The 12,440-nt window shown below is 42.0% G+C and overlaps 1 protein-coding gene across 4 annotated transcripts in view; it reads right to left on the bottom strand.

Moving 5' to 3' along the window:
- Klhl32 (kelch like family member 32) overlaps positions 1-12,440 on the bottom strand; it is a 228,057-nt gene that overhangs the window by 36,649 nt on the left and 178,968 nt on the right. For 3 of the 4 annotated variants that reach the window (XM_048420226.3, XM_048420227.3, XM_048420228.3), the window contains one exon: positions 2,574-3,300. In XM_048420226.3, coding sequence (XP_048276183.1) covers positions 2,574-3,300 — 727 coding nt within the window. The remainder of the gene's footprint in view (positions 1-2,573; positions 3,301-12,440) is intronic. The other variant, XM_085677288.2, reaches the window with a different exon arrangement.

The raw sequence follows: 12,440 nt of genomic DNA, 5'->3' as shown, positions 1-12,440 counted from the left end.
CCATCCAACCTAGCTTTTCGAATTCCCTTCTTGTCATACAGCCAAGCCATGGACAGTTTCCGAAATGCCTTCTACGGGCATTTTGATGGATAGATAGTACGGGAGGAGAACAGAGAGGGAATGGGCATGCTACAAATACCAACTCTTTGAAGGCGCATTCAGTCTGTGCTCTATGGAACAGAACTAAGCCTTTAAGGTCCACGCTCAACAATCCACACCACCCCTACCTCAGACAGAACTTGCAAACTACCGGGAGGATGTCAGTGACTCAAGCCTCTATCCTTTGGAAATACTTGATTACTTGTCCAACTTTAAGCTATAGCTTCACACATCTTCATCTGTTCCAAGAAATCAAGCTAACATTTCCAAATCAGAGTCAGGACGATGAACTAGTCCTGCCTTCCTTTAAAGGGGCCCAGGAGTAAATCCGGCCAGCCTTTCCGATTCATGGCTAAATTCACAATTGATTTATTATCAGCGAGGCCTGAGGAAAGAGGCAGATGACTGAAGGTATTAGGAATGTCACTGGCGATTTCCTCTTCTTCCCAATTAAAGGTCTCATGCTCTACACAGGAAAGTGAGCTTCTCCTCTCAAGTGCACAATAGGGAGAAACAGGCCTGAGAAAATTCTGATTGTTTTCATTAAATATGGCTAACACCGGTAGCGTTCTTTAGCACAAGGAACAAAGGAAATGTATTTCCTTTCACAGGAGGAGTGAAGCAAAATGAGATGGCAGTGAGATATTCGGTAAGGTGATAGATTTAATAAATGGAATGGGAAGCACATAAACCTTTATCAAAAGGAAAGCTCACTTGATCTCAGGATGGTAGGTCTGACCAGGTTTTTGAGCTTCTGTTCCCCTAAGGCTCACCGATAGGGACAAGGAGTAGTCATGGCTTTATGACTAGGCAAAGGAAAATCAAGGATATTTTAAAAGCTAGTTTTGTAGTGCCACATATGATATACTTATTAAAGTATTTATGTGAAAGTCATACACAATTTAGCACATTGCAAAATTTAAGAATACGCTTCATTAACAACACGTGAACCGAATGAGTCGATGGAAGAAATGCAGATTGGGACAAAATACAAACTGTACTGATTTCATAAACCCAACATCACTCTGTGTCCAGGGAAGCCAGGACCTGTTACTGTTACTAGCAAAGACTAAGTTGCAGCCATTTTGAAGTTTCTTCAACAAATATTTAAAGGAAAAGAAAGAAGTCACTAATAAGTAAGAATTTTATTTAAATGTATCTACATATACATTAATGTCTAATGCTTTTGCTTGCATATAGGACCAGTAAATACTGGGGTCCTATTTTTCTCTTTGCATGTTCTTATTCCATATTTTATGCATTAGTTCATAAACTACTTAAATTTCAGTATAAGAGGTTACATCAATGAGAACAACTGAGGCCCCAGCCTGAGAAGCTGAGACTCTGTCTCCTGGGTTATTGAAGATAGTAGAAGGAAAAATGAACAGAGCCAAAACTAATTTAATTTACAGATAATTTTACCCAAATGGATGTTTAAAACCTGGAAATGGCAGCTGGGGAAATCCAAGGCGCCATCAATTCCTAACATGGTTGCCTTTTCTAAGTCAGAACACCAATGCTGCCCTTCAATATTTAACCTAAGGATCTTTCTATTATTGTCATATGACCTTGGTGATACAGAAACCCAATTTCTATTTGGCTTACAAAATGGGTCTCATCCAACTGAGAGACAAGGCAACTTCTCCCCCTGAGAATAGGAAACACAGGTTGATACTGGGAGTCTGATAACATAGGCCTCATACACTTCTGTAAAAACATCATGGCTGCCAGGACAGGGCTGAAGAAAGCCGGGGTGGGGGTGGATAAAAAGGATGAGCAATGAGTGACTGGTGGCTGAAGCTGTGCTTTGGTATGCCCTGTTCATTCTCTTTTTCTGTAAGCACAAGAGAAAAGACTGAACTTAAATAGGCCTTAAACTTCCTTCGAAAGGTTGGCAAGAATGGGAGAGTAAACGGGAATGAATGTCACCACCGATAAACACTCATAGATAATGCCAAAGCTATTTTCATCAACTTAATCCCTTCCTGCAATACACAGCATAGCTAATCCCTGGATGAGAGTCTCTTCTTATACTCAGCAAAACAGATTTACTAGGGCTTTATTTTTCCTGCTTCCAACAAAATGGCTCCCAGCTGGGCAGCCAAGAGTGTAAGGCAAAGCAAAGGTCTTGGGTTAAACATTAGTTGTGAGATTCACCCCACAGATACTCAGAAGCTGACAATATGACCAATAGGAAGCTTGGTAGAGAAACAGGTATGAAAATTAGCTCCACTAATTTTCATCCTGAATTTTTGCAATACTCATCCCTCTGAAAAATGACAAAAAGGCCAGTTACTTTCAATTACATTGTTCTCTATAGAGTAGGTGTTCGATAAATGATGGTTAGTTAGCTAAAATGGCATTGTTAGCTCTGTCGTTCCATTACTTAGGGCCCCTTTCCAGCAGATGACTTTTAAATTTAAGCCACAGCAAAAGCGCTTTCCAATCAATGCAACATAGGAGGCACATTCTACCTGATATCCAAAGAAGACCATCAGCCACATATCCAGCGTGACACGAAAGGGATCGGTCAAAGGACTGCACAAAAGTCCATTTGTTCTTCTTGGGGCAGTATCTTTCCACTGTAGGCAGAACCTGGCGCAGTTCATTTCTGCCCCCTACCGCATAGAGGTATTCATCCATGGCACCCAGCACAAAATGCTCCCGGCAGTTTTTCATGGGTGCTATCTCTGCCCAGGAATTACTGCGAGGGTCATAGCGGCAGGCAGTCCTCACAGCACAGGTCCGGCCACTGGCATGCTCCACTTCCCCTCCTGCTACAAACAGGAAGTCCCCCATGACCGCCACACAGTGATGGCTCCTTCCCACTGGCATAGGAGCCAGCTCACTCCAGTTGGCAATGGCGGCTATGAGAGCGTTCTCCTGATCCACGGGATTGAAGTACCGAAGCTCCTTGACTTTACAGACCTCACGCTTTTTCCCACCAATGATATAGAGAGTGTCTGACTGGAACCGCGGTTTGGTCCTGCGGGTCTGCCACACAGGCTGGGCATAGATGCTCTGGTGGTATTCCAGGGCCTCATTGACGAGGGCAGTTGCCGTCTCACTTGCCTGGACCAGGGGGTGGGATAGGGCAACCGTGTGGAGGGTATCCACATCCATTAGTCCAAAGCGGATGTACTGCAGGAGCTCGTCCAAATGCTGGTAATGACAGTTGTGTTCCAGCCACCTCACGGCTAGCTGAAACAGAAGGAAGCAGAATGAGAGAAAGACACAAGGTAAGGGGTGGATGGCAGCAACCGCACATGGCAAGTCTCTGCCGTTCTCTCAGACAGCAACTAAAACTGCTACATAGCATAACACTGGACTATTTCAGTGTCTAGGTGAGGATTTCTTTTCTTTTCTTTCTTTTTTGGACCAGTAGAGACACAGAAGAACTCAAGGCAGCACTTCTGGAAAGAGAGAAAGTGAGAGAGAGGGGGGGGAGGAGAAGGAAGAGGAGGAGGAGGAGGAGGAGGAGGAGGAGGAGGAGGAGGAGGAGGAGGAGGAGGAGGAGGAGGAAAAGGAAGAGGAGGAGAAGGAAGCGGAGGGAGGGAGAGAGGGACAGAGGAAGAGAGAGAGAGTAAGCAGCATTCTCAGGGCTAATGGCATCTTTTAGGATGAACAGTAATTGCTTTTCAAAGAACAAAAATACTGTGAATCTGCACTGCAGACACCTAATCACCAGACCAACCCATGGCGAGCAGTGTCATCATAGCTCAGCTAATGTATGTCAACCACAGATGAAGGGACTCTGTCAATATGAGCAATGTGTGAAGCCACGTGATCCCCTGAGACCACAGGATGATCTTGAGAGAAAATCAATATGCCCCTAGAAGAATGATTTAGAAGAAAGAAAAGGCTACCTCCGCCACTTCGGTAGGTACAGCGATCTGGAGGAAACAAGAATAGATAAAGTAACATGGCAACCTATACAATTCTTCCCCCACTCTTACTTTTCACCACGAAGCCCATTGTCCTGTTCAATGTAAGGTGCCGGGGGTTGGGTTAGAATCATTTCCACAAACAGGAGACAGAAGAATTTATCTTTATATAAGGGAAACAATAGCAGGATGCAATGCTAACTTAACTAAAGTGACTTGATATTTGAATGTGTTAAGCCGCCTCACATTAACATAAGCTAGTACACACGAAGGATAGCCCATTGACACAGCTGACATTGGTGATTCCTAGCAGTATCCATATGAAACCGAGTCTCCTAGAAAGTACTGGCATGGAACTCAAGGAATTGGAAGGGGAAAGGGACGGATTTGAATACTAGATTTTAGTGCTTATTTGCTGTCTCATGGAACTGCGGTTTGGGTCCTCCCTGTGTAGGTGATGCCGAATCTGCACAAGGACAAAGGAGGAGATGTGCCACCCTCAGACCATTACTCCCCGGTGAAATGAGCTGGGTTTGAACTGGTATAAAGAATCCTCTCAAAGTCTCTGAGGCACGGAATGATTCCAGGATGCCGGGGTTTCTCCATCTACTTGACAAATGGCTCCAAAAGGTGAAGTGCATTGTGGGCTTGTCCTCTCACCTGGAAAAAGTAAGTGGAGGCAGGGAAGCTGCTTCTGTTATGTAGTGAATCCCTTTCTTAATTAACAACTGTGCAATTAAATGAAATGAAAAAAGAGCCCCGCTGGGTACCAATGAGGCAGAGACCACTGAGGGAAGATAAATAACACTCTATAGAGTTTTTTTTTAATAGATGAGTGCATTTTTATTTAAATAAGACATCAACCTGATGAAGGAAAAATATCCTTGTATGGTAACCGGCAGTAATCAAAGATGCAAGAGAAACACATCCTTTGTCTTCTCCCAGTCTCTGCTAGTGTGGAGAGCATTCTCATATGTGGCATCTGTTCCTCTCCGTGTCCGTTTTAGAAGTCTTGGGAGACGGGGCCTCCAATTATCCCCATAGAAAGGTAACTCAGTAACTCAGAAATAAATGGCTTTTTGTTTCCTGCTCACAAGCTTCCAAAAGTTCTCAGAAATAAAGTTGCCCCACTAAAAACTGTCAGAAACCAAGTATGTTTTGTGACACACGCACCTTTGCTACTGTGCCTCAGGTGAGCAGCTGCAGCTGATCGGGTTTTGCTGTGAACCAGTTTCTCAGCCTCCACCCGTGTGAAAACTATAGGAAACAGCACTGGGCGAACACTAGATAACGCTCATGCCGCCAAAGCCTCGTCAGCACGCACCTGCCTCCTTAATTAGTTCTTTCTCTCTCCATCAATCAGTTTTTCCTAAGCCACAATCAGTCTTCCATGTCACCTCTAAACACAGCTTACTGTTCTCTTTCTGGGACATGAGACGTACATGAGCCTGAGCCCTGCCTGGTCTTCAGGAACTCTCAATTCAAACTGACAACGAACCAGTGGTCACCGCCTTTCCCTTCCCATTCGATGTTCTGAAACTTTCCATTCCCCCAATACCACATATGAATACGATACAGTTGTCTGTGCAGCTATATTAGTTCGGTTTTGAGATGATTTTGATTTCTGGATATCATTTTTACACTTCTATAACTTATTGACATTTTCAGAACATAGACGCCGGGTATACATGAGTTTATCTAGAACAAAAGGAAATGTCATAGACAATAACTGTTCTGCTGTCAACTTCAAAGCACACTTTCACACGAGTTACCAAGTCTTCATGTTCAAATGTGGAGTCTGTCTTACGAGATAAGAATGCTGGGGCCGGGCAGTGGTGGTGCATGCCTTTAGCCCCAGCACTGGGTTGGCAGGGGCAGGTTGATCTCTGTGAGTTTGAGGCCAGGCTGGTCTACAAAAGTGAGCCCCAGGACAGCTAGGACTGTTACACAGAGAAACCTTGGAAACACCCTCCCCCCCAAAAAAAAAGAGTGGTGGAATCAGGCATCTACCTTTCTAATAAACCTTAGAGCTACACAGGCCAATGCTGCTGTACCTGTCTAGATGTGCACAGGCCAATGCCGCTGTACCCGTCTAGATGTGCACAGGCCAATGCCGCTGTACCCGTCTAGATGTGTACAGGCCAATGTCGCTGTACCCGTCTAGATGTGCATAGGCCAATGTCGCTGTACCCGTCTAGATGTGTACAGGCCAATGTCGCTGTACCCGTCTAGATGTGTACAGGCCAATGTCGCTGTACCCGTCTAGATGTGCACAGGCCAATGCCGCTGTACCTGTCTAGATGTGCACAGGCCAATGCCACTATATACCTGTTGCATTCTTTTCACTCTAATAAAATGTCTGTCAGAAGCAAGTTAAGAGAAGAAAATTTTCCTTTAGCTCACAGTCTTATAAGATTATTGTTCATGAAGACTAAGGAATCACAGCATGGAAACAGTGGCCTCTATGGTAACAGAAGCATGAGGTTGTGAGGCATAATGTGGTTACCAGTCAGAAAGCTGAAACTAAGACCAGAAGTGGTAGTCTATCGTTTTCAAAAATTCACTCCCTGTAGCACGAATAATAAAAACCCAGAGGCTGGTGTTGGGGTTCAACATAAAAACCAGAAAAGCAAAGCAGTCAAGCCACTGGAGAAGTCTTACCTCTACCAAGGCTGGGCGAATGCAGATTGAGCAGACAGACTACGCCGGCCCAGCAGACTAAGCAGCCTAAGTCTCTCTCTCCTCCCAGTTTATATTCCCTCTAGTTCTGGGATTAAAGGTGTGTGACTCCCTAGAACTGGGATCAAAGGTTTGAGGCACTACCACCTGGATTTGTTTCTGTATTGATCTTGTGTAGCTCAGGGTGGCCTGGAACTCACAGAGGTCCATCCGCATCTGTCTCCCAAATCCTGGGATTAAAGGTGTGTGTCACCACCACCTGACCTCTAGTGGTTTAGCTTTGCCCTTATGATCTTTAGACAAGCTTTATTAATTAAAACAGATAAAATAGCACTATAACTCTGAGTGAAGTGCCTCAGGCAGCAGGCCCACTGCTCACAATTCCACAGCCACTGAAATCAGTGTCACCAGCTGGTGACCAAGTGTTCAGACGTGAGTCTGCAGAGGATACTCCCGTGTACTTCTACCTCCCTCAGTTTAAACAACTCCATCAGGAACTGTCCCTTCCTAGACCACAAGGAGCTTCATTCAAGCTAAGGAGTTAACTTGAGGAGTTAACTCAGCTCACCTGTCTCAGCCTTTGATCTTTCATAAGAACAGTGGCCGGTCCATGGTGCTATGAATATTTGCTACATGGGCGGAATTTTATTTTCTTAGCCTGTGTCTGCCAGTTTTCTTAGTTATTATCACTACTCTATTCCTTTATATTTATTTATTTATTTTAGTTTTTTTTTTTTCAAGACAAGGTTTCTCCGTGTAGCTTGGAAGTTGTCCTGGTACTTGCTTTGTAGCCCAGGCTGCATTCAAACTCACAGAGATCTGGCCAGCCTCTGCCTCCTGAATGTTGGGATTAAAGGTGTGCACCACCACCACCCAGCACATTTATTTAATTTATCTACTACAAGCTTCTGTTGATGTTTTATTATCTCTCCAATTTTGTAAGCTCTCAAAAGCCCACAATGCAGCACATGGTGCACTCACCTTGGTTGTATAAAGCCCTTGCCTTGCCCTTGGCTGCTCATTGCTGAACAGTGATATTTGAGGTTCCTGACAGAGCATTGAACACTGTAACCTTTTATACTTTCAAATTAATAAGGAAACTTTCAGGCAAGAATAAACTTTTGGTTTCAATGTCTTAATTTTACAGACATAAACTGAGTCCAGATAGCTATAGACTGAAGCTATCTAAATACTTGTGCAAACATCGCAACTAGAAAAACACTGTTCCAGTTACACAATGTGTCTGCCTTTTATACCAGCGTGTCATTATTTTCTCGTCATTAACTTTAAAATAGAAGCAAATATGCTCTGTATAATATGTAATTCAAATAACTGCCAATGCTCCAGACAAGAAAAATAAAGTATACTTGTAAAATAACTATACTTTGCTTCAGAACAAATTGACAGTATTTTCAGCAAATTTCATGCGTTCTTTCAAAAATAAACAACATACACTTAGAGGTACCAATTGAAGACTTTGCAGATAAAGAGCAGACATTCAGGAATAGGACATGCTTTGTGTCCTTATTATTCCACGTTCTTACAGAGATATATATAATTTTTATTTTTTATTTTTATTTTTATTAAGCTCTACATTTTTTCTGCTCCCCTCCATGCCTCTCCCCTCCCCTTCAACCCTCTCTCAAGGTCCCCATGCTCCCAATTTACTTGAGTAAATTTTTCTACTTTTCTACTTCCCATGTAGATTAGAACTTTGTGTGTCTATCTTAGGGTCCTCAATGTAGTCTAGGTTCTCTGGGATTGTGATTTGTGGCCTGGTTTCCTTTGCTTTATGTTTAAAAACCACCTATGAGTGAGTACATGTGATAATTGCCTTTCTGGGTCTGGGTTACCTCACTCAAAATGATGTTTTCTAGCTCCATCCATTTGCCTGAACAATTCAAGATGCTGTTATTTTTTTCTGCTATGTAGTACTCCATTGTGTAAATGTACCATATGTTCCTTATCCATTCTTTGGTCGAGGGGCATTTAGGTTATTTCCAGGTTTTGTCTATGACAAATAATGCTGCTATGAACATAGCTGAGCTCATGTCCTTGTGGCACAACTGAGCATCCTTTGGATATATACCCGCCTACAGAATGGGAAAAGATCTTCACTAACCCACATCAGACAGAGGTCTGATCTCCAAAATACACAAAGAACTCAAGAAAGTGGTCATCAAAATAACAAATAATCCAATAAAAAATGGAGTACAGACCTAAACAGAGAACTCTCAACAGAGGAATCTAAAATGGCTGAAAGACACTTAAGGAAATGTTCAACATCCTTAGTCATCAGAGAAATGCAAATCAAAACAACTCTGAGGGGGCTGGAGAGATGGCTCAGGGGTTAAGAGCATTGCCTGCTCTTCCAAAGGTCCTGAGTTCAATTCCCAGCAACCACATGGTGGCTCACAACCATCTGTAATGAGGTCTGGTGCCCTCTTCTGGCCTGCAGGCATACACACAGACAGAATATTACATACATAATAAATAAATAAATTTTTTTTTTAAAAAAAAACAACTCTGAGATTCCATCTTACACTTGTAAGAATGGCCAAGACCAGAAATATATATAATCTCAAGTAATCTCAAGTTATTTCTTGTAAAGTCAACTGGGATCAAAGACCTATGGAAATAGAGTCCTTTTCCTTTGTTTTCCTCTGCCTCTCTCTGCTGAGTGCTACTTTAGGAAGGAGAATATAGGACATATGTACACACACAATGCTAAATTCAATAGTACATAAATCTAAACTCTATACGTTTGTTTTCAATTAACATATGCAGCTTGCTCACATATCCTTCAGAAGTACATCACATGAACAAATGCCATATCTCTAGCACCAAGTCCTTGAGTTGTGTCCTTTATGCTCCTGTCGGACACATTCAGAAGCTGCTGTGTTGAAACCTGAAATTCTTGGTCCAATTTTAAAAAAAGAGTAGCTGATTTGAAGCCTAACTCTACTTACACATGTGAAAACGTATGTGTACTATAAAATTTGAAACCAAAGAAATAAAAAATTCTTAGCATTAGACATTTAGAAAATTTATTAATTATGACGTCATCCCCAACTCCATCTTGCACAGAAAGAAATATCTTTACATGTGACAGGTATGTGGGACACATGGTCTCAAAATGAAGGTTCCTGGGAGGGGTGTTCATGAGGCCCTTGGTGCAGGAGAATTGTCTGTAATCTGTCAATCATGTTTTAAATAAACGCTGATTGGCCAGGCAGGAGGTGTAGGCCGGAAAACCAGACAGGAAGTGGAAATGATGCAAGGAGAGCATCATTCCTGGGAAGGAGGAAGCTGATTCCTCCCACTCCTGCCCAGACTACCGAAGCAGCAGGATGTGAGCTGCCCCACTGAAAAAGGTACTGAGCCACATGGCTGACATAGATCAGAAAAATGGGTTAATCAAGATATGAGAGTTAGCTAATAAGTAGCCTGACCTAATGGGCCAATTAGCTTTATAACTTATAGAGATCTTTGTGTGATTTTCTTTGGGGCTAAACATCTGTGGGAACCAGGCAGGACAGAAAACCCAAACAAACTGGCCCTGTTCACGTTACAGGCCCTGTCCCTTCCTAAGTTGTTAATGGCAGTTAATGGCTCCTGGGGAAGGAGGCGGCATTTTTTTTCTGGGGTGCAGCCACTGGTAAGCGCCCATGTTCCTGTAAATGACTCCTCATCCATGCTTATGCAAGGAACCCTAATTAAATAAATCAGACCACACGCAAGGCATGAAGAAATAAAACTAGAAGAAAGACCAGTTAGAGGAAGAGCAAGATTAATGGAGTGGAAAGGTGATAAAATGGAGTAATTGGGTGAATATAATCAGAAAATATCATTTATAGGTGAAAATATAATGAAACTTTTAGTATATAATTAATGCATGCTTAAAAAGTTTGTAAGACATGAAAAAGCAGGTTTTCATGAGATGAATGATCAAATCTTAACACTAAAAAAGATAAAATAATATCACAACATTTAAGAATGATAGCTATTTGGTCTTGATTCACACATACTCTTTTCACTGAGAAAGGAATCCTCATCAAAGTACTCAGCCAGCACCTGGTAAGCAGTGACTGTTACTCTTACATTTATTTATTTATTTATTTCTTTATTGCCTTCATTATACCCTGGCCTGAATGTGGCTGTGAACCAGCCTTGCTGAGGATGCCCTGAGCCTTCTTTTTCAGAGGCCATGCTATGAAGACACATGGAACTCTGTTCTTTCCATTCATACAGGCCAGGGCACCAGACTCTCCTTGGATCCCAAGAGGTACCCTAAACCACACTGTGCCACCTCAGAAAGAGGGGAGGAAGAACCCAACACCCAACCAAACTGCTGACATTCATGAACCTCCCAAAGAACAGCATATATGAAGGAACAGATCTGAGCAGTGAGTGGGAAGCCAGGACAGCACATACTGAATGGCCATGTGTAGACAATATCAAGCACACTCTCTTTTAATAGTGACCACAAAAGAGAGTTCAGTGATTGTTACTACCTTAAAGCAGATTATTTTAGATACCATTTTAATAGGTTTTTAATTTTGGAAAACACAAATCCTTAGTGTGATAAAATTTTAATATCAATACAGTTAGGTTAAAATATATTTAAAATATATTTAGGTTAAAAATGTGGAAAGTTTCTACAATGACAGTAAGCAGCAGGTGTCTAGATTTTCCGTGCTGCATTATTGCACAGAAACCCCCTCCTTAACGTGAGTCATGTAAGGTCCACATGGTGACATATTAAATCAGAATAGTGACTGTCACAGAGAATGCTTACATTAATAAATAAACACACCAAACCTCGAGTCACATTCTTTTCTTTAAGACCAAATGAAAAATTTCAACTAAAAAAGGACAGCATTCCCACAAAACCCCAAAGCACTGGAAACTAGGGATGCCAGATCAGTGTGTTTCCTCTATTAGAACAGTGACAATGTTACCATGGAGGAGTATTAAAAATTACAACAGTGCTCACTCGAGTGCTATAATTAAAACTGTGTCAACATTTTGCTTGTAAAACAGATTTTTCAAGGAAGGTTGCACATTAACCATTATAGCTGACTGCAGACACATGACACATAGGCGATTTTTCTCTAAGAAACATATTTCAATGGAGTCAAGTCTTACGAGGCCCCAGGACCGTGTGCTGCTGTAGGAAGGAAAGCTCTAGCAGATTTAAAACAAAGATTCAGCTTAGCAGATGGGGATGATAACATACTCTTTCATTGTTCATTTAAAATTTTATGAAGTTGGGACATTGATAAATGCTTTTATTTTCACTTTTTGCATAAAGCATGTGCTCTAATAACTATCTTTATACACACATCAAGGCTCCACAAGCAAGATCCCTTGATATGAAACATGAGTCTTACCTATGGAGGAAGTTACAGACACAGGCTGCAAGGACTGTGATGGAAAACACCCCAGGCCTCCCCTACAGTCCACGTATCCACAGTCTACACAGCTAGGAGAACAAACCACAAGTAAGGCAAGTTGCTCTTTGCTTTGATCTCATAACACAATAGTATGTTTTCAAAAGCTCTTTGCATACAGAGACAAAGAAAATTCAAATGAGAAAAGAGCAATGTTTAATATTTATTGTTATACGACTGGCTACCATTTTGAGCTGATTTTTTTTTAAAGTCAATTGTCAAGAGCATCATAAAGTTGTGTTTGGCTATAATTGTGTGAACTTAAGTCTGGCTCCTTTATTCGATTCCTGCACTCTCCACATCTGTTTTTGTGGTGGCATTGTGC

This window comes from Myodes glareolus, chromosome 16 (assembly GCF_982192425.1).
Source record: "Myodes glareolus chromosome 16, mMyoGla1.1, whole genome shotgun sequence".
Classification (NCBI taxonomy): domain Eukaryota; kingdom Metazoa; phylum Chordata; class Mammalia; order Rodentia; family Cricetidae; genus Myodes; species Myodes glareolus.
This window is presented reverse-complemented; position numbering and strand designations above follow the sequence as displayed.